The sequence below is a fragment of the Dasypus novemcinctus genome, chromosome X (genome assembly GCF_030445035.2).
Source record: "Dasypus novemcinctus isolate mDasNov1 chromosome X, mDasNov1.1.hap2, whole genome shotgun sequence".
In the NCBI taxonomy this organism is placed as follows: domain Eukaryota; kingdom Metazoa; phylum Chordata; class Mammalia; order Cingulata; family Dasypodidae; genus Dasypus; species Dasypus novemcinctus.
Genome location: NC_080704.1, coordinates 56,031,467 through 56,053,535, shown reverse-complemented (window position 1 = coordinate 56,053,535; position 22,069 = coordinate 56,031,467). Strand labels below are relative to the sequence as shown.

General features: G+C 38.5%; 1 protein-coding gene across 11 annotated transcripts; it reads left to right on the top strand.

The window, feature by feature from the left end:
- The first annotated feature begins 1,270 nt into the window (after window positions 1–1,270).
- LOC101423610 (zinc finger protein 182-like) lies at window positions 1,271–21,752 on the top strand. Of its 11 annotated transcripts, none has more exons than XM_071213308.1 (5): window positions 1,271–1,289; window positions 2,181–2,239; window positions 18,164–18,290; window positions 18,537–18,629; window positions 19,243–21,752. In XM_071213308.1, exons 2-5 carry the CDS (start codon window positions 2,225–2,227, stop codon window positions 20,673–20,675), a joined length of 1,668 nt encoding a protein of 555 aa, XP_071069409.1. In that variant the 5' UTR covers window positions 1,271–1,289; window positions 2,181–2,224; the 3' UTR covers window positions 20,676–21,752. The 11 variants fall into 11 exon arrangements, with proteins under 11 accessions (XP_071069409.1, XP_071069410.1, XP_058148213.1 ...); XM_071213309.1 differs by lacking the exon at window positions 1,271–1,289 and adding an exon at window positions 1,478–1,621 and having other exon boundaries at window positions 2,219–2,239; XM_058292230.1 differs by lacking the exon at window positions 1,271–1,289 and adding an exon at window positions 1,478–1,621.
- Window positions 21,753–22,069: the final 317 nt, after the last annotated feature.

Below are 22,069 nucleotides of genomic sequence, written 5' to 3'. Positions count from 1 at the left end.
GATTTGAATGATTGTCAGGAGTAGGAGAATGGGAACCTTGAGGGGCACAGTGAACTGGAATGGAGGTGAATGATAATGTTGAACTTTGTATCTGAACCCTGTGCTCCTTAAAAGCAGCGATGGCTAAGAAATCTCTCTACCCTTTTGTGTTCCAGGAAAGGTCTCACTGCCAAGGACCCCAACACTTTTGCACATTTCAAGATAAGATGTGTCTCTCTCCATCCTTTCTCAGGACTCCCATAAGACTCATGAATGACTCCTTTGTTCACCAGCCTCTGTAAAACCCCAGGTCCCCTTCCTTTTGAGATTTTACCCGTTACTGAACATTCTCCCTATTGGAATAGCTTGGGGTGGGGGGGGGGGGAGAATCCTCTCAACTGTCCGGTGCATTTTGTCTTTCACAAGGTTGTATAGAAAGTGTTATGTGGCATTGGTGTGGAAAAAGTGGCCATGGTGGCTGCTGGGTGCGGGGAATGGGAGGAAGAGATGAGATGTGGAGGCATTTTCGGGACTTGGAGTTGTCCTGGGTGGTGCTGCAGGGACAACTGCCGGACATTGTATGTCCTCCCATGGCCCACTGGATGGAACGTGGGAGAGTGTGGGCTATGGTATGGACCATTGGCCATGGGGTGCAGCGATGTCCAGAGATGTACTCACCAGATGCAATGGATGTGTCATGATGATGGGGGAGAGTGTTACTGTGGGGGGAGTGGTGGGGTGGGGGCGGTGGGGGTGAATGGGGACCTCATATTTTTTTAATGTAATATTAAAAAAAAAAAGTGTTTGATGTTCAGAACCTGAGCACTGTCTATCTCCTCCCTGAAGACCTGAGCACTGCCCGGTTGGACTCAGATCCCTGAATCTAAGTCTTTTGAGATTGCCCTGGGGCAGGGTCACAGGAGGGTGACCTGGCGGGGTCACCATAAAGTCAGGATTCTCACCTAGTCTCTCACTAGGATCCCCCCTCGCCCGGACTCTGTTATCTCCGGGCTTCTGTCTCCGACTCTCCGTGCACCTGTTTCCTGGTGTCACTGTCTTCATATGTCTCTTTCTCTGTGGGCAAGATTGTACCATCCCTCAGCCTTTCCCCCCATCTGCACCAATGGTATCTCCCAAAAAAAAAGACTGTACCACCCCCAGGCCTCCGTCTGTCTCCGCAGTGGTATCTCCCGGTGGAAGCCGTGTGGCCCTGGCTCTAAATTTCTACATACCGGTTTCCATCAACTCCTTTACCCCCTACGCACGCTCATCACCAGCTTTTGCACGAAAGACCCCACTCTTCCTGGCAAGTATGCCAAAATTTCTCGCGAAATACTGTTTCTTCCTTAGGAACATTTTTCCTGTGTACGGAATGGTAACCACTGTAAAGATGTCAGCTCCCTCGACAGCCCAAATAATTGAGGCGGCCATATTTCTCGCCGGCCAAATATAAATTGCGGTTACGGAAGAGTGCAGTTTCGGGTCCTGGCACGGATAGCTTCAGTAAGGGCTACTGCGCATGGGCAGGCATAGTGAAGGCGCATACCTACTGTGGGGGTAAAGGACAAAGAAAGTGGCTGTCGGAGGAAGTTGTGGCTGATTTTGGAAACACCAAGCAGCTCCTTACGAGAAAAGAATTCAGGTCTTAACAGCTGAGCAGGGGGTCAAGAAGTCACTCAGAGCAGAAGTGAGAGGGCTGCGGTGGTATGCGGGCGGAGTGACTAGGACGAGCGTGTGCTCAGTAAAGACGCGAAAGATGGGAGAGGCGGGGAGGCCCTGAGATGAATGTAAGGAGGGTCTCTGGGGTAGGTGACTGGAGTGGGGCTTATAAGCTGAGTGATGGGGTGTGTGGGGAGAATGAATGGGGCGGGGTTTGTGGAGTCAGTGAGGAGAGTCTGGGGGAGTGAGTGATGGGGGAATGTGGGTGTTTGAAGAGGGAGTCTGGGTAGTCAGTGATGAGGGATCTGTGGGAGTGAGTGTTGGGAGATCTATGGGGTCAGTGATAGGGCTGTGATGTTGAATGATGAGGATCTGTGGAGAGAACAAATGGATTTTTCCTTTTTTCTTGGCTACAGCGTGGCCATTTTACCACCTGGCAAGTGCACATTTTTTGCCTAGTAATTCGATGAACTTTTCGACCTGGGTTTCTTCCCCTTCCCCCCAGCTTGTCTCTTTTCTCCTCTTCTCCCCCATCTCAATAGCTCTGCCTATTTAGGCCTCTGCCCTCTCTCCACAACAGTTGGACATGACTAAGTTCCAGGTAAGTTCTTATTTCCTTTTTTTCTCGAACATATTTTAGGACACTTAGAAGCAAGGAAGCAATACTGTGTAGTGTATATGTGTGCATAGACTGTGGAGACAAAACTGTACATAACAGCTTTGTGAGCTTAGGTGAGCCACCTAACCAATCTGTAACTTAGTTTTCCCATTTGTAAAATGGAGATGATGATGATGATGATAATAATAACACCTACCATGTTATGGTTATAGTGAAGACCAATTGAGTAAATGTAAATGTTTAGAACAGTGCCAGGAGTTCATAAAAAGTACTGTATAAGAAGTGATAAGAGCTGATATATATGTGCATATATGTATGAATATATTATTAATAGAGAATGTTACTGTATAAACAAATACAGTTAGGATTGGGGAAGGAGAGCAAGACCAGGACAAGATTGAAATCTATACACATATAGATAGATAATAGGCTCCCACATAATTATGTTGAGCCACAATTATTTTTCTGAGCTTCCTGGAAGCTAGGACATAAAGAGAAGGAAACACACTCACTTATTTGATTTATTTCACCCATACAGAGAAAGTAATTATTTCAGAAGCAAATATTCCTGATGTCGAGTTTTCAAGACATTTCTCTGATAGACCAGCCATGTCCTCTTTAACAGTCTTATGAAGAATGCAGGGATAAGATTGCTCTGCTTGTGACTTAAAATATTTCTTCATGCCAGCCACAGGTATCCTGTCAGAGCAGAATTAAGAGGACGTGACTCTTACAGAAATCTACTGATAGGAGATATTTCAATATCAGGACACAGAGATATTTTTAACAGCTGCATATTTTTCTCTTCTGTGTGTGTGCCAGGATTTATTTAATCAGCTCCACCTTGAAGGACTTCTGTGTAGTTTTAAGTTCAGCATGGTAACGATCTCTATTGTCATCTTTAATATACTATGGTGATAATTTCTAGAATTTCTGGTTCAAAAGGTGGGGACGTTTTGAACTTTCCTAGACATTGCCGATTTTTTTGGAAAAGTTTGTATAAGTTTATACCCCATTAATAATGATGTGGGCTATGGGTGGAAGGCTCTTTGTCTCTTCAGAGATAACTAAGTTGTTTGACTTGTGGGTGTGAAACGGTAAGAGGCTGCAGTCCTGCTCTTAGGGACCAGCAGGCTCCAGTCCCAGGAAATGTTTAACAAAGCAAGGGCTATAAACTTTAAGTATTTAGGGGAAATGCAAAAACCAAGGCTTATCTAAAATGTCTGGAGTCCTTGCTAAAAGCTTACCTAAGATGTGAAAGAGATATATGCTAATTGAAGCCTATTGAGAACTGAAACAAAGGGACCATTTGGCCTTTCCTCTCTGTATAAAAGACGTTTGAAAATCTTGTTCGGGGCTCGAGATTCAAACAGAAAGCTCCCGAGTCCGGCCGGCCGTCAATAAACCATTTTTCCTTCTCAAAATCATTCCTGAGTCCTGGCCTCTCTATACTCAAATAATTGAACTTCTCTTAAATTCCACAACATTAATGGCGACCGCGGCAGGACAATAAATGAAGGCCAGAGACGGTAGCATTTTGCTGCCCCTTCCAAATCCCCGAGGAAGCCGGGAGGACTCGGGTGAACCCCAAATCTGGGCGCCCCTGGATTAAATTTAATCCAGAAAAGATGTGGGCTCCACCAGAATCTTCCCGACAAAATCAAGGGGCAATGGAAGGTCTGAAGAGAAAGATTCTGGGAACGAAAAAGAGCTCCGAACAGGGAAGAAGGTAAGACTCCCCGGGTGAGCAGGGTCTGGAAGGCCCTAGCTTTAATTGCTAGGAAGGGGAGGCTGATCACCTCCCGAGAGAACCCTAGTAGCCCCAGAAGGCTGGGGGGAAGCCGTTCTCTCTAGGCTTGGGAAAAGGAGGAAAACCGGGGAAAAGCCCTGGTGTTTTGGGTTTGTCTAACTGCATGTTAGAATCTGGTACTGGTCTTATATCCACTAAAGGAGTGGAGTCTCGATTTTAATAGGAAGGGTATTTATAGGTTCGAGTCCTAATATCCTGGAAATTGGTCTAGATTAAGGAAAACAAAACTTGGTTACAGGAAAATGGATCGGCTTTTCTGGTGGAGCTTGGTCTGGGTGTAAAGTTTAAACAGTGGAAAAGTCTAGCTGAAATCTTTTGTTATGGTGCTAATTTGTGAATGAATTTGCTTTATACCAAATGTTAAGTGTTCTGAGGTTTGTGATGGCTGTGGGGGCAGCCGTGGTGAAAATAAATATATAAACTTGTGAGTCAGATTAGTGACCTTTGTGCTTCTGTCTGTGTCAGCTCAATGTTAGTGTTGGAGTTGTGTCCTTACATGAAGTAGAATTACAGCTGAGCTGGAGCCCTCCCTTGCCATTGGCAAGGGAGTGAAATGATTCTGGGGCAAAAGCTGAGGAGTCTGGATGTTTGCGGAGTCTAGATGTTTGTGCATGCTCTGCTGTCTTGTCTCTGGTCTGGCCCTTTGCCGGGGCTTGGAGGCCATCTGTGTCCGCGCCAAGCACCCAAGTCTGTTGGGAATGTCCCAGTCAGGGCGGCTGGGTTCCTGGGAGAGTTGCCAAATTTGAGTAGGTTCTGTCTGCCCATTTTGGCTGAAAGCTGGAAAGGGGGGAGTGGCTTGCCCCTTTCCAGTGAGTCCACCCTTCTATTCATAAGCCGCATTCCTGTTTGTTGTGCACCCGACTGCCTGGAAGGGGGGGAAGTGAAGGAGGTGAAAAGCAGAATCAGAATAAATGCAGTAAAGTTCCCTCCTTAGGGTGTCAAAGCCAAAATACGTTTGCATTCTGCTCAGGTTCTTAGAAGGTATTGTAGTAACCTTAAGTAAGAGAATGTTCTGTGAAGGTAAAATTTGTGTTAAGGGTATAAATATAAAAGTTTTACAAAGCATTGTTTAAGGTATTTAAGTGGCTAATTGCAGAAAGTCATTATTTAACAAAACTGAATTGATAATAATAATAATAAAAGGCAATTTTATAACAAACTTATTCGGCAGCCAATCTCCCCTGCCAACTTGCTTCCAAAAAAACTGTTTCTGGTATTACATGCTACTAAGTATTTAAAGTGAAGAAAAGTTCATTATTTTAACAAACTTGTTTAGTATTAATGGCAATTATATGTTGCAAGAAGTTTGCCTGGTAACTTAGTATGTGGGATATATGGAGTGTGTTTTTATTGTTAAGGCAACAGAAGATGATTTTGTCCTAAGATAAAATGATTGATTATTGGAAAGAGTAGAGTGTGGGACAGAACCTGAATGAATACTGAAAGTGTAGAAGGTTTGTGGAAGGGAAATTTTTATGATTAAATTGAGTAAGATCAATATACAAAGAAAATATTTTATCAATAGCTTCTTGTGCTTTAACCTCATCATATCCTCAATGTTTGAAGAAGAGTTCTTTTAAAAGAACATTTTATGTTCTAGAAATCAAATCCTGAAAAGTAGCCTTTTATTTCAAACTAACTGCAAGAGATTTATTCTTTCACTTTAAAGGAAAAATTAAAGTAATGGTTAAGTTCATTTAATATGTTATAAGTTGAATGAAAGGTATTTAAAGGTGTTATAAAATTAATAGGTTTTAAAAAATTAATAAAAACTGTAACTAAGAGTTAAAATCATTTATAAATGCATTTATATTGTAAAACAGTGGAAAGACAATAACTGAGATTATAGCTGGGTGAATTTAGCCTGAAACTATTATTTAAGTGTAAATTCTACACTAACCTTTCCTTTGTTTATGGTTACTTCAAGCCTAACCTCACCCTTTGCCTTTGCCTACGGTTATTTCATAATTGAGAAGAGCTGGGACATCACTGTCTCCTCTTCTGGTATTAGTAACCCTTTCTCTCATGAATTCAAGTGTAAACTAAATAAATTGCTGCCTGATAGAATAAGGTTAAATGACCACTGGAGTTTTATTATCTCCAAAACCAAAAGGGGGGGAGCAGGTAAAAACTAAAATGGTTGGAATGTGATAGAAGAAGCAGTTAAATCAAACTTTTGCGTGGGAAAGTTAAATCTCAGATAAGCTGTAACTTCTGAAGTATCCAATCTATGGAAAAACAGGAAGAGCTTGCATGCTAGGCTTAGGGGTATAAATTGTGTCATTTTTCTTTGTTCCGGGCACCAGCCATATCTGGCTCTGCGCCCCTTCTTGCAAGATTGAGAATAAAGTATTTTCTTCTCCACAATCTGGTGAGCCTTATTTTCTTCCAGAAGATTTCTTTCCAACAAAATAAGGTAATTAGTGGCTCTATTAACAAATTTCAGTAAGTAAAGGAAAGTCCATAAAAACTATGGAGAGATCTTTCCTGGGTTATGATTTTAAAAAAATTAAGTAATTGTGTAATGTGTTTTGAAACCTGGAAGTCAGTATGCATGTGTTTTAAAACCTGGTAGTCAGTTATGCTTTTAAATTAATAATTTTCATAACTTAAAGAAAAGAAGTTTTTAGCTTCCTGTAAGGGAAAAAGAGAACATTCCTTGCATAAACTATTATGGTTTCAATTTTATTTAACTTGAGTGTAATCTCCCATAGTTAATTTATAAACTAAATTAACATATGTACAAAATCTTTACAGTAATGAAAATTGTAAGTGAAAATTGTAAGTTCACATTGGTGAAATTAGGCTAAAGGGAAAAGATTGTAGATATGCTCTCTTAAATAAAGAGTAAATTTCTTTCATTGGTAATTGTAATTTAGTAAGTTTATTTAAACATGAGGTGTCTAGTCAATGCGGTTATAGTCAATTATAAAGAGTTTCTAAAACATCTTCCAAACTGAAAATGTTTAAATAGTTCTAGTTGTAGAAGTCATTGTTAACTAAAGAAACTTAGATTGGTATTGGTAGCAGAAATAACTTCATGATAATAAACCTGTCTGAAGGCCACTGCAAAATACACATTTAAGTAAATGGTAATAAAAAGTTGTCTTGATTCTATTGGAAATATTCTGTTTTCATTCTAACAATGAAAAATAATATTTTTCCTCTATTACTAAAGTAAAGTACCTACTGTTATCTTCTTAGTAAAATTGTGTAAGTAAATAGTCATTTGATATATGTATTGCGTTAAGTTGTTTAAAATATATATAAAACAAGGAATAAACTTTAACATTGTCAAACTCTTGTGCATTCGAACCAGGCCTTGTATACATTACAGGTGGCCTCTCCATGTGAGTTATTGGCTAGGCTGGTCACTGACCCCTCAATTAAAAATATGTGAAAACTTAAACACAATTGGCATTATGGCCTGCTCTCATGGAGAGATAACATGTAAAGTATTACAAACCTGAAACTCAAAACTAATAATGGCAACTCTGAATCCTTATGCATTAAGTAATACATTAGTTAATATTAAGTGCTGTACTTTTATCCTGTACTAAATATATGCCTAATAATTGTAATGTTATCTTTTCTATTTTGGATCAAGTGCAGAAGTATATTAGACATGTTAAATTCCTGGTAAAATCATTTTCTAAACAGTTAATAACATGTCTATAGAATAAGGTGGCAGTCTCAGCCAGTCTCAGTTAGCAAAAGTGAGGCTTGCTTGCTGATGGTGAGTCACCTATTGAACAAGTCAAAATTGCTAGAAATTGTACAATGAAAACCAAGGTGTAAAAATCTTTATTCTGTAGTTCTGATCACTCCCACAGGTGAAAACTAAGAATATTTCCAAATTAGTGTTCTAATCCTGAGTGAAGCCAGTTGCCCAAGGAGTGCCAGTTCACCAGGAGCATCTGACAAAGCGAATGAGTGTCAATCATTGAACAGCTTGGAATGTGTCTTCAGACAAAGCTAAGTGTCTGTTGCAATTTCTCTCTAAAGATGGATAACTTAAAAAAGAACATATATGCTGTTCCCACCAGCTTTTAAGGAATGCCATCTTTATAGGCACCTAACCTTGTCTACCTCTGTAATCCAATGTGTCCTCTTTTAAAAACAGGTATTCCAAAATTTTAATTAAGTTTGTTTCTTTCAGAGTGAACATCTTATTAACCATATGAAAACTTCATCCAACTTCGTACAGAATGCCAGATCCATCTTCCTCCAGTGAGAATAAATTAAAGAGTTTTACACCTTATTAGGCAATGACTACAGCCCATGGCCAGCAGGAAGCAGTTACAGAAAAGAGATCGTCTCCCTTCAGCACCCCTTTTAAATTAAAGGTGTAAACTCTTTAAGAGTAAAATAAAAGTAATAGATGGATCTGGAACCTGACTGGAAATCCACGTGAGTGCCAGTGGCAGCAGAATAACTGCAGGAGGTCCCTGCCCAAGATTCTGCTGTCCAGAATGAAAAGTTCTAAACTTCTAAAAACGGTCCTTGATGCTGTACTAAAGACTGATAAATAATCAGTCAAGACAACAGTCATCCACCTCATAGCTACAACAATAATTATGCCAAAGCTTAGCAAGTAAACTTTGACAAAGGGGGGGAATGATGTGGGCTATGGGTGGAAGGCTCTTTGTCTCTTCAGAGATAACTAAGTTGTTTGACTTGTGGGTGTGAAACGGTAAGAGGCTGCAGTCCTGCTCTTAGGGACCAGCAGGCTCCAGTCCCAGGAAATGTTTAACAAAGCAAGGGCTATAAACTTTAAGTATTTAGGGGAAATGCAAAAACCAAGGCTTATCTAAAATGTCTGGAGTCCTTGCTAAAAGCTTACCTAAGATGTGAAAGAGATATATGCTAATTGAAGCCTATTGAGAACTGAAACAAAGGGACCATTTGGCCTTTCCTCTCTGTATAAAAGACGTTTGTTCGGGGCTCGGGATTCAAACAGAAAGCTCCCGAGTCCGGCCGGCCGTCAATAAACCATTTTTCCTTCTCAAAATCATTCCTGAGTCCTGGCCTCTCTATACTCAAATAATTGAACTTCTCTTAAATTCCACAACAATAATGAATGACAATACCCTTTCTAATCCTTTTGTTATGTTTTTATTCCTTGCTGTTTGATAGTTGAAAATATCTTATTCCTTTTATTTTTATCAATGAAGAGTATCTTTTCATATTTTTCTCCTTTTTTATATTTCTTATGTGAATTTTCCTTTTACATACAATGACCTTTTTTCCTGTGGGTTTAAAAATCATTGTCTTAATGATTTTTTTCTTTTGAACTCTTTATGGAAGTAAAACTTACATATCTTTTTATTCAAGTATAACATATAGAGAAAAGTCTGTTGTTGTAGAATGTGAGAGAGGTTCAATTATTTGCGTATAGAGAGGCCAGGACTCAGGAATGATTTTGAGAAGGAAAAATGGGTTTATTGACAGACGGCCAGACTCCGGGAGCTTTCTGTTTCAACCCTGAACCCGGAACAAGATTTTTGAGTCCCTTTTACACAGAGAGGAAAGGCCAAATGGTCCTTTTGTTTCAGTTCTCAAAAGGCTTGAATTAGCATATATATCTTCCACATCTTAGGTAAGCTTTTAGCATGGACCCCAGGCATTCTAGATAAGCTTTTAGCATATTTGGTTTGCATTTCCCCTGAATACTTAAAGTTTATAGACCTTGCATTGTTAAACTGTTTCCTGGGACTGGAGTCCTTGCCATAGTCACCAAGGACTGCAGCCATTTATCATCCCACACCCACAAGTCACAGATAGTTTAGGTTATCTCTGAAGAGACAAAGAGCCTCCCACCCATAGCCCACATCATTTCCCCTCTTTGCCAAAGTTTAACTTGCTATAAACTTTGGCATAATTATTGTTGGAGCTATGAGGTGGATGGCTGTTTGTTGTTTTGACTGATTATTTATCAGTCTTTAGTGTAGCATCCAGGACTGTTTTTAGAAGTTTAGAAGTTTTTATTCTGGACAGCAGAATCCTGGAGCAGGGGCCCCCTACAGTCATCCTGGGGCCACTGGCGCTCACGTAGATTTCCAGTCAGGTTCCAGATCCATCTATTAATTTTGTTTTACCCTTAAAGAGTTTACACCTTTAATCTAAAAGGGATGCTGAAGGGAGATGATCTCTTTTCTGTAACTGCTTCCTGCTGGCCATGAGCTGTAGTCATTGCCTAACAAGGTGTAAACTTCTTATTTTAACTGGAGAAAGATGGATCCAGCATTCTGTATGAAGTTGGATGAAGTTTTCATATGGTTAATAAGATGTTCACTCTGAAAGAAACAAACTTAATTAAAAATTTGGAATACCCGTTTTTGAAAGAGGACATTGAATTACAGAGGAGACAAGGTAGGTGCCTATAAAGATGGCACTCCTTCTTAAAAGCTGGTGGGAACAGCATATATATTCTTTTTAAGTTATTTATCTTTAGAGAGAAATTGCAACAGACACTTAGCTTTGTCTGAAGACACATTTCAAGCTGTTCAATGATTGGCACTCATTCGCTCTGTCAGATGCTCCTGGTGAACTGGCACTCCTTGGGCAACTGGCTTCATTCAGGATTAGAAAACTAAGTTGGAAATTCTCTTAGTTTTCAGCTGTGGGAGTGATTAGAACTACAGAATTGTACAATTTCTAGCAATTTTGACTTGTTCAATAGGTGACTCACCATCAGCAAGCAATCCTCACCTTTGCTACACAGTAGAGTACAGCAGAATATAGTAAGTTGACTGAGCTTGGCTGGGACTACCACCTTATTCTATAGACATGTTTATTAACTGTTTAGAAAATGAATTTACTAGGAATTTAACATGTCTAATATACTTCTGCACTTGATCCAAAATAGAAAAGATAACATTACAATTATTAGGCATATATTTAGTACAGGATAAAAGTACAGCACTTAATATTTTCTAATGTATTACTTAATGCATAAGGATTCAGAGTTGCAATTATTGGTTTTAAGTTTCAGGTTTGTAATACTTTACATGTTATCTCTCCATGAGAGCAGGCCATAATGCCAATTGTGTTTAAGTTTTACTTACAGTATCCTGGTATCATGGCTCCACTTAGCATGTTCTTCACGCAGTGAGCAAGTGGCAGCATCGTTGATCCTAGAGAGATTTTCCAGTATTCTACTAACCTGATGCATAGTGCTCTCTGGCACTATGGAACAGTGCCAGTCTGGAGGCGATGTCCATTGTACACTTGGCTGTACTGAGTCATTATTGGCTGCTGCAGGAGCTTGAAAACTGCAACTTAGTTTCCATCAACTTTAGGAGCAGAACCAGAGGCTGAGATAGCAAATATTTTAATTGAGGGGTCAGTGACCAGCCTAGCCAATAACTCACATGGAGAGGCAAAATGCAATGTATACAAGGCCTGGTTTGAATGCACAAAAGAGTTTGATAATGTTAAAGTTTATTCCTTTTTTTATATATATATATGTTAAACAATTTAATGCAACACATCATATATCAAATGACTATTACACAATTTTACCATGAAGATAACAGTAGGTACTTTAGTAATAGAGGAAAAAAAATTATTTTTCATTGTTGAAATGAAAACAGAATATTTCCAATAGAATCAAGGTAACTTTTTATTACCATTTACTTAAATATGTACCTTGCGGTGGCCTTCAGACAGATTTTATTATCACAAAGTTATTTTTTTGCAACCAATACCAATCTAAGTTTTAGTTAACAATGACTTTTAGAACTAGAACTATTTAAACGTTTTTAGTTTGGAAGATGTTTTACAAACTCTTTATAATTGACTATAACCACATCGACTAGCCACCTCATGTTTAAATAAACTTATTAAATTACAATTACCAACCAAAGAAATTTACTCTATTTATTTAAGAGAGCATATCTACATTTTTTTCTTTTAGCCTAATTTCACCAATGTGAACTTATAATTTTATTACTCTAAAGATTTCGTACATATAATGTTAATTTAGTTTATAAATTAACTATGGGATATTACACTCAAGTTAAATAAAATTGAAACTATTTATAGTTTATGCAAGGAATGTTCTCTTTTTCCCTTACAGGAAGCTAAAAACTTCTTTTCTTTGTTTAAGTTATGAAAATCAATAATTTAAAAGCATACTGACTACCAGGTTTTAAAACACATTACACAATTACTTAATTTGTTTAATCATAATCCAGGAAAGATCTCTCCATAGATTTTATGGACTTTACTTACTGAAATTTGTTAATAGAGCCACTAATTACCTTTATTTTGTTGGAAAGAAATTTTCTGGAAGAAAATAACGCTCACCAGATTGTGGAGAAGAAAATAATTTATTCTCAATCTTGCAAGAAGGGGCGCAGAGCCAGATATGGCTGGCGCCCGGAACAAAGAAAAATGACACAATTTATACCCCTAAGCCTAGCATGCAAGCTCTTCCTCTATTTCTCCATAGATTGGATACTTTAGAAGTTACAGCTTATCTGAGAAGATCTGACTTTCCTGTGCAAAAGTCTGTGATTTAACTGCTTCCTCTATCACATTCTAACCATTTTAGTTTTTACCTGTTCCCCTTTGTTAAATAAGGAATAGAATTTAGTGCTGAAATGGCACCGACCTATCTCCTTCTTGGGCATCCTTTCACTGCCCATAGGACTGGCCTAAGTTGGTCTCCTCCACTGCTGTCCAACCCGGGATTGGGAGACTGAGGCAGCAGGCCGCCAGGTTACATCAACATTTTCTTAGGTGAAAATTAACCTAATCTTTGTTTTTTTTGCATTTTATGGCTGACAAAAGGTTTAAACTGGGAAATTACCGGGCAAACTGATTCTTAATTCCCTAGCCTAGTAGATAGGTTTAATCTGTCACACCTAGTCTTGCCTTTAAAGCTCTTGCAAGGAGGAGGCCCTCTCCCTATTGTTTCTATAATCAGATTTCTATATGACTTTTTCATTCTGCTTAGTTTAATTTGGGTTTTAAGAATATTTACATATATAACTGCATATTTAATTTTTAACAATTTGAATAGAGCTCTTTTAAGAATTTTCATTTGTTAATTTGATATTATTATCCTGATGTATGAAGACATACACTGAGCAAATGGGCAGACACAAAGAGTTAGACACAGAAACACAACTCATTGATATTACTTATAATTTGCATTATTTTATATACTGTTTAGCTTAATTCGGGGTCCAGAAATATATATTACTTGTATAACCGCATATTTAACTTCAACAATTTGAGCAAATAGGCAGACATGAATAGTTTGACACAAAAACATAACTTTAGCTACTTTAAACTTCTAATTTTTACAAAACAAGTGTGACTGCAAAACATTTCAAAGACTCCTGAAACTTTTCTTAATTTGCACTATGACTGTGCAGTTTTATACTATGACCATGCAGGTTTACACAAGAATTTTCTTTCTTAATTAATGGATTGTAATCAAAATGTTCTCAATGCTTTAGCATTATTTTTTTTTCAGAACTTTATATTTTACTTTGAATTTAGCAGAATTTTGGATAAGCAACAAGATTAATTTTATATATATTTACTGAGGCTATTTGAAGCCTCAGGGAGACAGACTGGTTTCTCTCCTGAATTGCCACTCATAGGAACACTGACTGTCAAGGCAGGAGACTTCTCCCCCTCCACCCCCCTTTTTGATTTTGGAGATAATAAAACTCCAGTGGTTGTTTAACCTTATTCCGTCAGGCAGCCATTTATTTAGTTTACACTTGAATTCATGAGAGAAAGGGTTACTAATACCAGGACAGGAGACAGTGATGTCCCAGCTCTTCTCTGGCCTGTAGGGGCAGAAGCTATTATGAAATAACCATGGGCAAAGGCAAGGGGTGAGGTTAGGCTTGAAGTAACCATAAACAAAGGAAAGGTTAGTTTAGAATTTACACTTAAATAATAGTTTCAGGCTAAATTCACTCAGCTATAATTTCAGTTATTATCTTTTCACTGTTTTATAATATAAATGCATTAATAAATGATTCTAACTCTTAGTTACAGTTTTTATTAATTTTTTTAAAACCTGTTAATTTTATAACACTTTTAAACACCTTTCATTCGACTTATAACGTACCAAATGAACTTAACTATTACTTTAATTTTTCTTTTAAGGTAAAAGAATAAATCTCTTGCAGTTTGAAATAAAAAGCTACTTTTCAGAATTTGATTTCTAGAACATAATGTTCTTTTTAAAAAAAGAGATAAGACCCTTCTTCAAACACTGAGGAAATGATGAGGTTAAAGCACAAGAAGCTATTTTGATAAAAGATTTTCTTTGTATATTGATCTTACTCAATTTTAATCATAAAATTTTTCCTTCCACAAACCTTCTACACTTTCAGTATTCATTCAGGATTTGTCCCACACTCTACTCTTTCCAATAATCAATCATTTTATCTTAGGACAAAATCATCTTCCGTTTCCTTAACAATAAAATCACATTTCATATATCCCACATACTAAGTTACTAGGCAAACTTCTTACAACATAAAATTGCCATTAATACTAAACAAGCTTGTTAAAATAATGAACTTTTCTTCACTTTAAATACTTAATAGCATGTAATACCAGAAAGAGTTTTTTTGGAAGCAAATTGGCAGGGGAGGCTGGCTGCTGAACAAAAGTTTTCTTGTTATAAAATTACCTTTTATTATTATCATTATCAATCCAGTTTTTGTTTAATAATGACTCTCTGCAGTTAGCCATTTATTTGTTTATTTATTTATAAAGATTTATTTATTTAATTCCCCTCCCCCTGGTTGTCTGTTCTCTGTGTCTATTTGCTGTGTCTTGTTTCTTTGTCCACTTCTGTTGTCGTCAGCAGCACAGGAAGTGTGGGTGGCGCCATTCCTGGGCAGGCTGCACTTTCTTTCATGCTGGGTGGCTCTCCTTACAGGGCACACTCCTTGCGCGTGGGGCTCCTCTATGCGGGGGGACACCCCCACACGGCACTGGCACTCCTTGCGCGCATCAGCACTGCGCATGGGCCAGCTCCGCATGGGTCAAGGAGGCCTGGGGTTTGAACCGCGGACCTCCCATGTGGTAGATGGACGCCCTAACCACTGGGCCAAGTCCGTTTCCCCAATTAGCCATTTAAATACCTTAATTTAAACAATGCTTTGTTAAACTCTTATAATTATTTATACCTTTAAGACAAATTTTACCTTCACAGGACACATTCTCTCACTTAAAGTTACTACAATACCTTCTAAGAACCTGGGCAGAATGCAAACGTATTTTGGCTTTGACACTCTATAGAGGGAACTTTACTGCATTTATTCTGATTCTGCTTTTCACCCCCTTCACTTCCCCCCCTCCTTCCAGGCAGTCGGGTCCACAACAATCAAATAGGAATGCGGCTTATGAATAGAAGGTGTGGACTCACTGGAAAGGGGCAAGCCGCTCCCCGCTTTCCAGCTTTCAGCCAAAATTGGCAGACAGAACTTACTCAAAATGCGCAGACAGAACCTACTCTCCCAGGGACCCAGCCACCCTGACTGGGGCAGGCCCAACAAACTTGGGTGCATGGCACGTACACAGATAGCCTCCAAGCCCCGGCAAAGGGGCAGACCAGAGACAAGACAGCAGAGCATGCGCAAACATCTAGACTCCTCAGTTTTGCCCCAAAATCATTTCACCCCGTTGACAATGGCAAGGGAGGGCTCCAGCTCAACTGAATTCTACTTTACATAACCACACAACTCCAGCACTAGCATTGAGCTGCACAGACAGAAGCACAAAGGTCACTAATCTGAACCACAAGGTCTATATATATATATTTTCAGCATGGCTGCCCCCACAGCCATCACAAACCTTAGAACACTTAACATTTGGTATAAAGCAAATTCATTCACAATTTAGCACCGTAACAAAAGATTTCAGCTAGACTTTTTCCACTGTTTAACTTTACACCCAGACCAAGCTCCACTAGAAAAGCCAATCCATTTTCCTGTAACCAAGTTTTTTTTTTTTAAATCCAGACCAATTTCCAGGATGTTAGGACTCAAACCTATAAAGAGCCCTTCCTATTAAAATCAAGCCTCCACTTCTTTAGTGGATATAAGACTAGTACCAGATTCTAACATGCAGTTAGACAAACCCGAAACACCAGGGCTTTTTCCCGGTTTTTCTCCAGGACATTAGGACTCGAACCTATAAACAGCCCTTCCTATTAAAATCAAGACTCTACTCCTTCAGTGGATGTGAGACCAGTACCAGCTTTTAACATGCAGTTAGACAAACCCAAAACACCAGGGCTTTTCCCTGGTTTTTCTCCTTTTCCCAGGCCTAGAGAGAATGGCTTCCCCCCAATTTTCTGGGGCTACTAGGGTTCTCTCGGGAGGTGATCAGCCTCCCCTTCCTAGCAATTAAAGCTAGGGCCTTCCAGACTGTGCTCACCCAGGGAGTCTTACCTTCTTCCATGTTCTTTTTCGTTCCCAGAATCTTTCTCTTCAGACCTTCCATTGACCTCGATTTTTGTCGGGAAGATTCTGGTGGAGCCCACATCTTTCCTGGATTAAATTTAATCCAGGGGCGCCCATATTTGGGGTTCACCCGAGTCCTCCTGGGTTCCTCGAGGATTTGGAAGGGGCAGCAAAATGCTACCATCCCTGGCCTTCGTTTGCAGTCCCAGCGGAGTTGCCAAAAAGGTTGTAGAATTTGAGAGAGGTTCAATTATTTGCGTATAGAGAGGCCAGGACTCAGGAAAGATTTTGAGAAGGAAAAATGGTTTATTGATGGACGGCCAGATTCGGGAGCTTTCTGTTTCAATCCCGAGCCCGGAACAAGATTTTTGAGTCCCTTTTATACAGAGGAAAGGGCAAATGGTCCTTTTGTTTCAGTTCTGAATAGACTTGAATTAGCATATATATCTTCCACATCCTAGGTAAGCTTTTAGCATGGACCCCAGGCATTCTAGATAAGCTTTTAGCATATTTGGTTTGCATTTCCCCTGAATACTTAAAGTTTATAGACCTTGCATTGTTAAACTGTTTCCTGGGACTGGAGTCCTTGCCATGGTCACCAAGGACTGCAGCCTTTTATCACCCAGCACCCACAAGTTACAGATAGTTTAGCTTATCTCTGAAGAGACAAAGAGCCTCCCACCCATAGCTCACATCACTATAAAGTGTAGTTTGATAAATTTCTACAAATTGAAACACCTATGTAACCTGTATCTGGATCAAGAAACAGGAAATCACAAGCAACCTTTATGACAAGCCTCCTTTATGTCACTTCTAATCACTGTTCCTGATTAACAAGTAATCACTTTCTGATTTTTATCACCATAAATTATTTTTGCCTGTTTTTGATTATTTTGCAAATGGTATCATACATTATGTACTCTTTTGGATCTGGCTTGTTTCACTCATCATATTGTTTCTTAGATTCATGTATGTTATTTTATGTATCAGTTTATTCTTTTTCCATTATTATATTCTATTCCATCGTGTATCTATATATTGCAATTGTTAATCCTTTCTACTTGGATGGATGTTTCCATTTTTGGCTATTTTAAATGATACTTCTATGAATATTCTTATACATGTCTTTTGGTGAACATGTGTGCATTTCTACTGGATATATATCTAAGAGTAAGATTGCTGGATCATAGGTTAGAAGTATGTTCAGCTTTAGTAGATTCTGCCAAACTATTTTCCAAAGCGAGTACCCTATTTTACTCCCATCAGTAATGTATGAGAGTTCCAGTTGCCCCACATCCTTGTCAACATTTGAATTGTTGGTGTTAATTATAGCCATTCTCTTGGTAAATCGTGGTATCTCATTGTGGTTTAAGTTCACATTTCCATGATGACTAATGATGTTGAGCACTTTTTTTTTTGTTTATTGGCCATTTGGATAGCCTCTTTTGTGAAATGTCCAAGGATTTTTCTAATTTTTCTTTTGTCTCTTTCTTGTTGATCTGTAGTTCTTTATAGTTTCTATGGTATAAAAGTATTTTGCTTTTTTGAAATTATTAAACAGTAGCTTCTGTCTGAAGAATATTCCCTCCTTCTTAGAAAATATCACTTTAATTTTCATCAAATGGATTGAACAGAAGTATGCAATTATAGGAATCAGTGTCGTTTGAAGATGTGGCTGTGGACTTCACCCAGGAGGAGTGGAATCAACTGGATCCTACTCAGAGGACCCTGTACAGAGATGTGATGCTAGAGAACTATAGTCATCTGGTCTCCCTGGGTGAGGACAGCTTCCATGAGTAATTCACAGTGTACCCAATAGATAACTTTCCATCTCTGAAGTGCTTCAATACTTTGACTTCAAGTTCCAGCAATTAAAGACTCCTAATTCCTCTTAGACTGAACAAGGTGTTTGTATTTTCATCTCCCATGTAAAACCTACCCTCATTAAAATGTACCTCCTAATTATTTTTAGGCCCTGCAGCCCACACAGATGTGTCCACATCTTGTATCATTTTCATTACAGGGTATCCAGTAACCAAACCAGATGTGATTGCCTCATTGGAGAAAGGAGGACTTTGGATAGTAGACAGAGAATTCCCAAGTTCAAGTTGTATAGGTAAGTAGGTAAGAAGTGAACAGTTGGGAGATGATGACAGTAAGACTGCAATAGGTCAACGAAGGCTAGACATCTTTGGAAGCTCACAAATAACCTTCACAAGGGATGTGGACCTTTGTTATTAACTCCACATTATTAATTTTGTGAGTTATTGTCTCACAATAATCTTGGAATGAGACAGCAAGAAACTTGACTGCAATCTTGCCTAATCCTTCTGCTTATTTTCTTGCTTCCATTGGTTGTTTTAAGCCTTCTTGAAAGGTTTTTTTTTTAAATTCTATTTGATCCCTCCTCTCTAAATCCTAGATCTGCTACCCTTCCAACATCTTTTCTTCCTACTCATAGTTCCCTAAATCAATTTTCACCTTTTTCCCCCACTTTTAAGGTATCTTTCCTAAACAATCAAAAATACTTATATTTATTGTTACTTTCCTGATCCATTTTCTATTAGAACAATTTAGTCTTTTTCCTTAGGAGTATAGGAGAGATATGCACTTCGAATTTCTTTCTGACTGGTATCTACACCTAAAAGAAAATAAAAGTCAACCCTCCCAGAAGTCCACTTCTGACAAAAGTGTATTCACAGAGTATGGTTTATTATTCTTTTCCCTAGAAATCTGTCAAGTTGATGACCAACTGGGGAGATACCAGGATAATCCCAACAGACATTCGAGGGAAGCTATATCCATTAAGAAGAAAACCGTGACTAAGGAAAGAAGTCATGCATGTAATGGATTTGTTAACTCACTTCCACAGAGCACATGGGTGGTTTCTTCACTACAAACACCATATATATATAAGTCATGTGGGAAAAGTTTTCAAGGTAATGTAGGCTTATTTAGTCATAACAGAAGCTTTGAACCTCAGAACTGTTATGAATGTAATGGATGTGGGAAATTATTAATTCATGGCAGACATGAGAAAAATAATAGAATAAAACTCCACAACTATGATGAGTATGGGAAAAGCCTTAATCATAACTCATCCTTTGTTCAGCACAATATAATTCAAACTGAAGAGAAACCCTATGAATGTCCTGAGTATAGAGAAATGCTTAATAAGAATTCAGTCCTTATAGTTCATCAGATCACTCATTCAGGAGAGAAACCCTATGAATGTACAGAATGTGGAAAAGCTTTTAACAAGAAGGCATACCTGAATGTTCATCAGAAAACACACACAGGAGAGAAACCCTTTGAATGTAATGAATGTGGCAAGTCCTTCAGAGAGAAATCCACACTGCATACACATCAAAAAACTCATACAGGAGAGAAACCGTATGGATGCAATGAATGTGGCAAAGCCTTCCGAAAAAAGACAAAGCTCATCATACATCAGAGAATACACACAGGAGAGAAACCCTATGAATGTTCTGAATGTGGGAAAAACTTCAAGCGAAAGGCACACCTCAGTGTACATCAGAGGACACACACAGGAGAGAAACCCTATGAATGTAATGATTGTGGCAAATCCTTCGGAGAGAAATCAACATTGCGTAGACATCAAAGAATTCATACAGGAGAGAAACCTTATGTGTGTTCAGACTGTGGAAGAGCCTTTACCCTTAAGTTGAGTCTCAGTGCTCATCAGAGAATTCATACAGGAGAGAAAACTGATGGGTGTACTGTGTGTGGGAAAGTTTTCTCCCGAAAGTCATATCTCATGTTACATCAGAGAGCTCATACAGGAGAAAAATTTGGGAAATCCTATGAATGCAATGAATGTGATAAAGCTTTCTTCCAAAAATCATATCTCATTATTCATCAGAGAGTTCACACTGGGGAGAAACCCTATGAATGTAATGTATGTCATAAAGCTTTCTCCCAGAAGTCATATCTCATTATACATCAAAGAACTCATACAGGAGAGAAACCTTATGCATGTAGTAAGTGTAGTAGAGCCTTCAGAGAGAAGTCAAAACTCACTGTACATCAGAAAACTCATGTGGTAAAGAAACCCTATGACTGTCCTGAATATGAGGAAAACTTTCCAGAAGTCAAAGCACCCCATGGATTAAAGAACTCAGAGAGGACAGAAGCCTTATGAAAGAAATGAAAATGGAAAATCCATAGAAAAGCCTAAGCATTTACAGTACATTGGAAATCTCAGAAACCCTGAGAATTTAATAACTTCGTTAATTTATTCACTTAGAAATAAATGAGTATATTTCAGGAGCCATAACACTACACTGAGTAAAACAGAAGAAGATGAGGTGGGAGATCATCCTTTTGCTAGGGTGGTTAGGGCAGACTTTCATTTGAGCTGAGACCTGAAAAATAAGGTGCCAGCCACACTGCAGGTAAGAGTGTTCCAGGAAGAAGGAATTCCAAGTTCCTGAAGCAAAAAATGTGGCCTTTGCTATTATTATTACGGGTGTATATTGAGTGATCATTTTACATAGGAGAGGTCGTTAAAGACTGAAATCTTTTGAAGCCTTGAAAATGTAAGATCCTTCTGTTGAAAGCCAAACCTCACTGTTAATCTGGGCCCATATATAAGGGAAGCCCTATTTAATTAAGTTCAATAAGCAGAGTCGCTTTGAAATGATATAAGGGAAATAGATTTCCATACTTAATACCAAACCCAAAGAAAAAATTAATAAAATCTATTATTAAGAGGAGATGTTTTGTCATTTCTCATAGTGGGGAATAATTGCCATCTACAAAAAAAGATTTACCAAATAATATAAAGTTACAGATTTAAAGATAACCACTAAAGGAACAACAACTAATGTTGCAAATGTTCCAAAGTATTAGAAAGGAAACACAATCAGAACAGTGTAAAGAAAACAATACTGGCATGTCAAATCCAATTTCCAGAAGTAGTAGCAGCTTATATTGCCAGCATTTCTGCCCCAACTCTGTGTGGGCATGATTTTGGCTGTGTTTGTATGTGTATATTGTATATATCCTTTTGCTTTCTGAGTTTGATCATGTAGCCTTCCCAGACATACTGTGAACTACCTGATAGACTTTTAAAAGATTTTTGGGGGGCGGGGGCGGTGGGGTTGAATGGGACCTCATATATTTTTTTAAATGTAATAAAAAAATAATAAATAAATATTAAAAAAAAAATAAGCTGAGAGTAAAAAAAAATAAATAAAAGATTTTTATCTTAAATTAATCAGAGTTTGTCTCTACTACTTTTGAAGTAAAACTGTTGCATTCAGAAATTGGTATTCAGAGTGATGGCACCCTCTGTGGACCCTCAAGAGATGTAAGATTGGTTATCTAGGCTGGTTGGGGCTGAAGATGGGAAATCCAGCTGGTCTTAAGGAATGGGGCTTGGGAATTCCTTGGCATGCAGTAGCAAATAGCTCTTTTAATGATCAACTGTGCTAATCTTGGATGAAGTGAACACTTAAAGCAAGGCTTTGGGTAATTGAATATCCACCCCCATCCACAGGGTATGAAGGACATGAGGTACTCAAGGACAGAGAG

Coding starts and splice junctions, on each gene's coding strand:
- LOC101423610 (XM_071213308.1), top strand. Junction 18,291..18,536: donor TAGTCATCTGGTCTCCCTGG/GTGAGGACAGCT, acceptor TTTTCATTACAG/GGTATCCAGTAACCAAACCA. Junction 18,630..19,242: donor CCCAAGTTCAAGTTGTATAG/GTAAGTAGGTAA, acceptor TCTTTTCCCTAG/AAATCTGTCAAGTTGATGAC.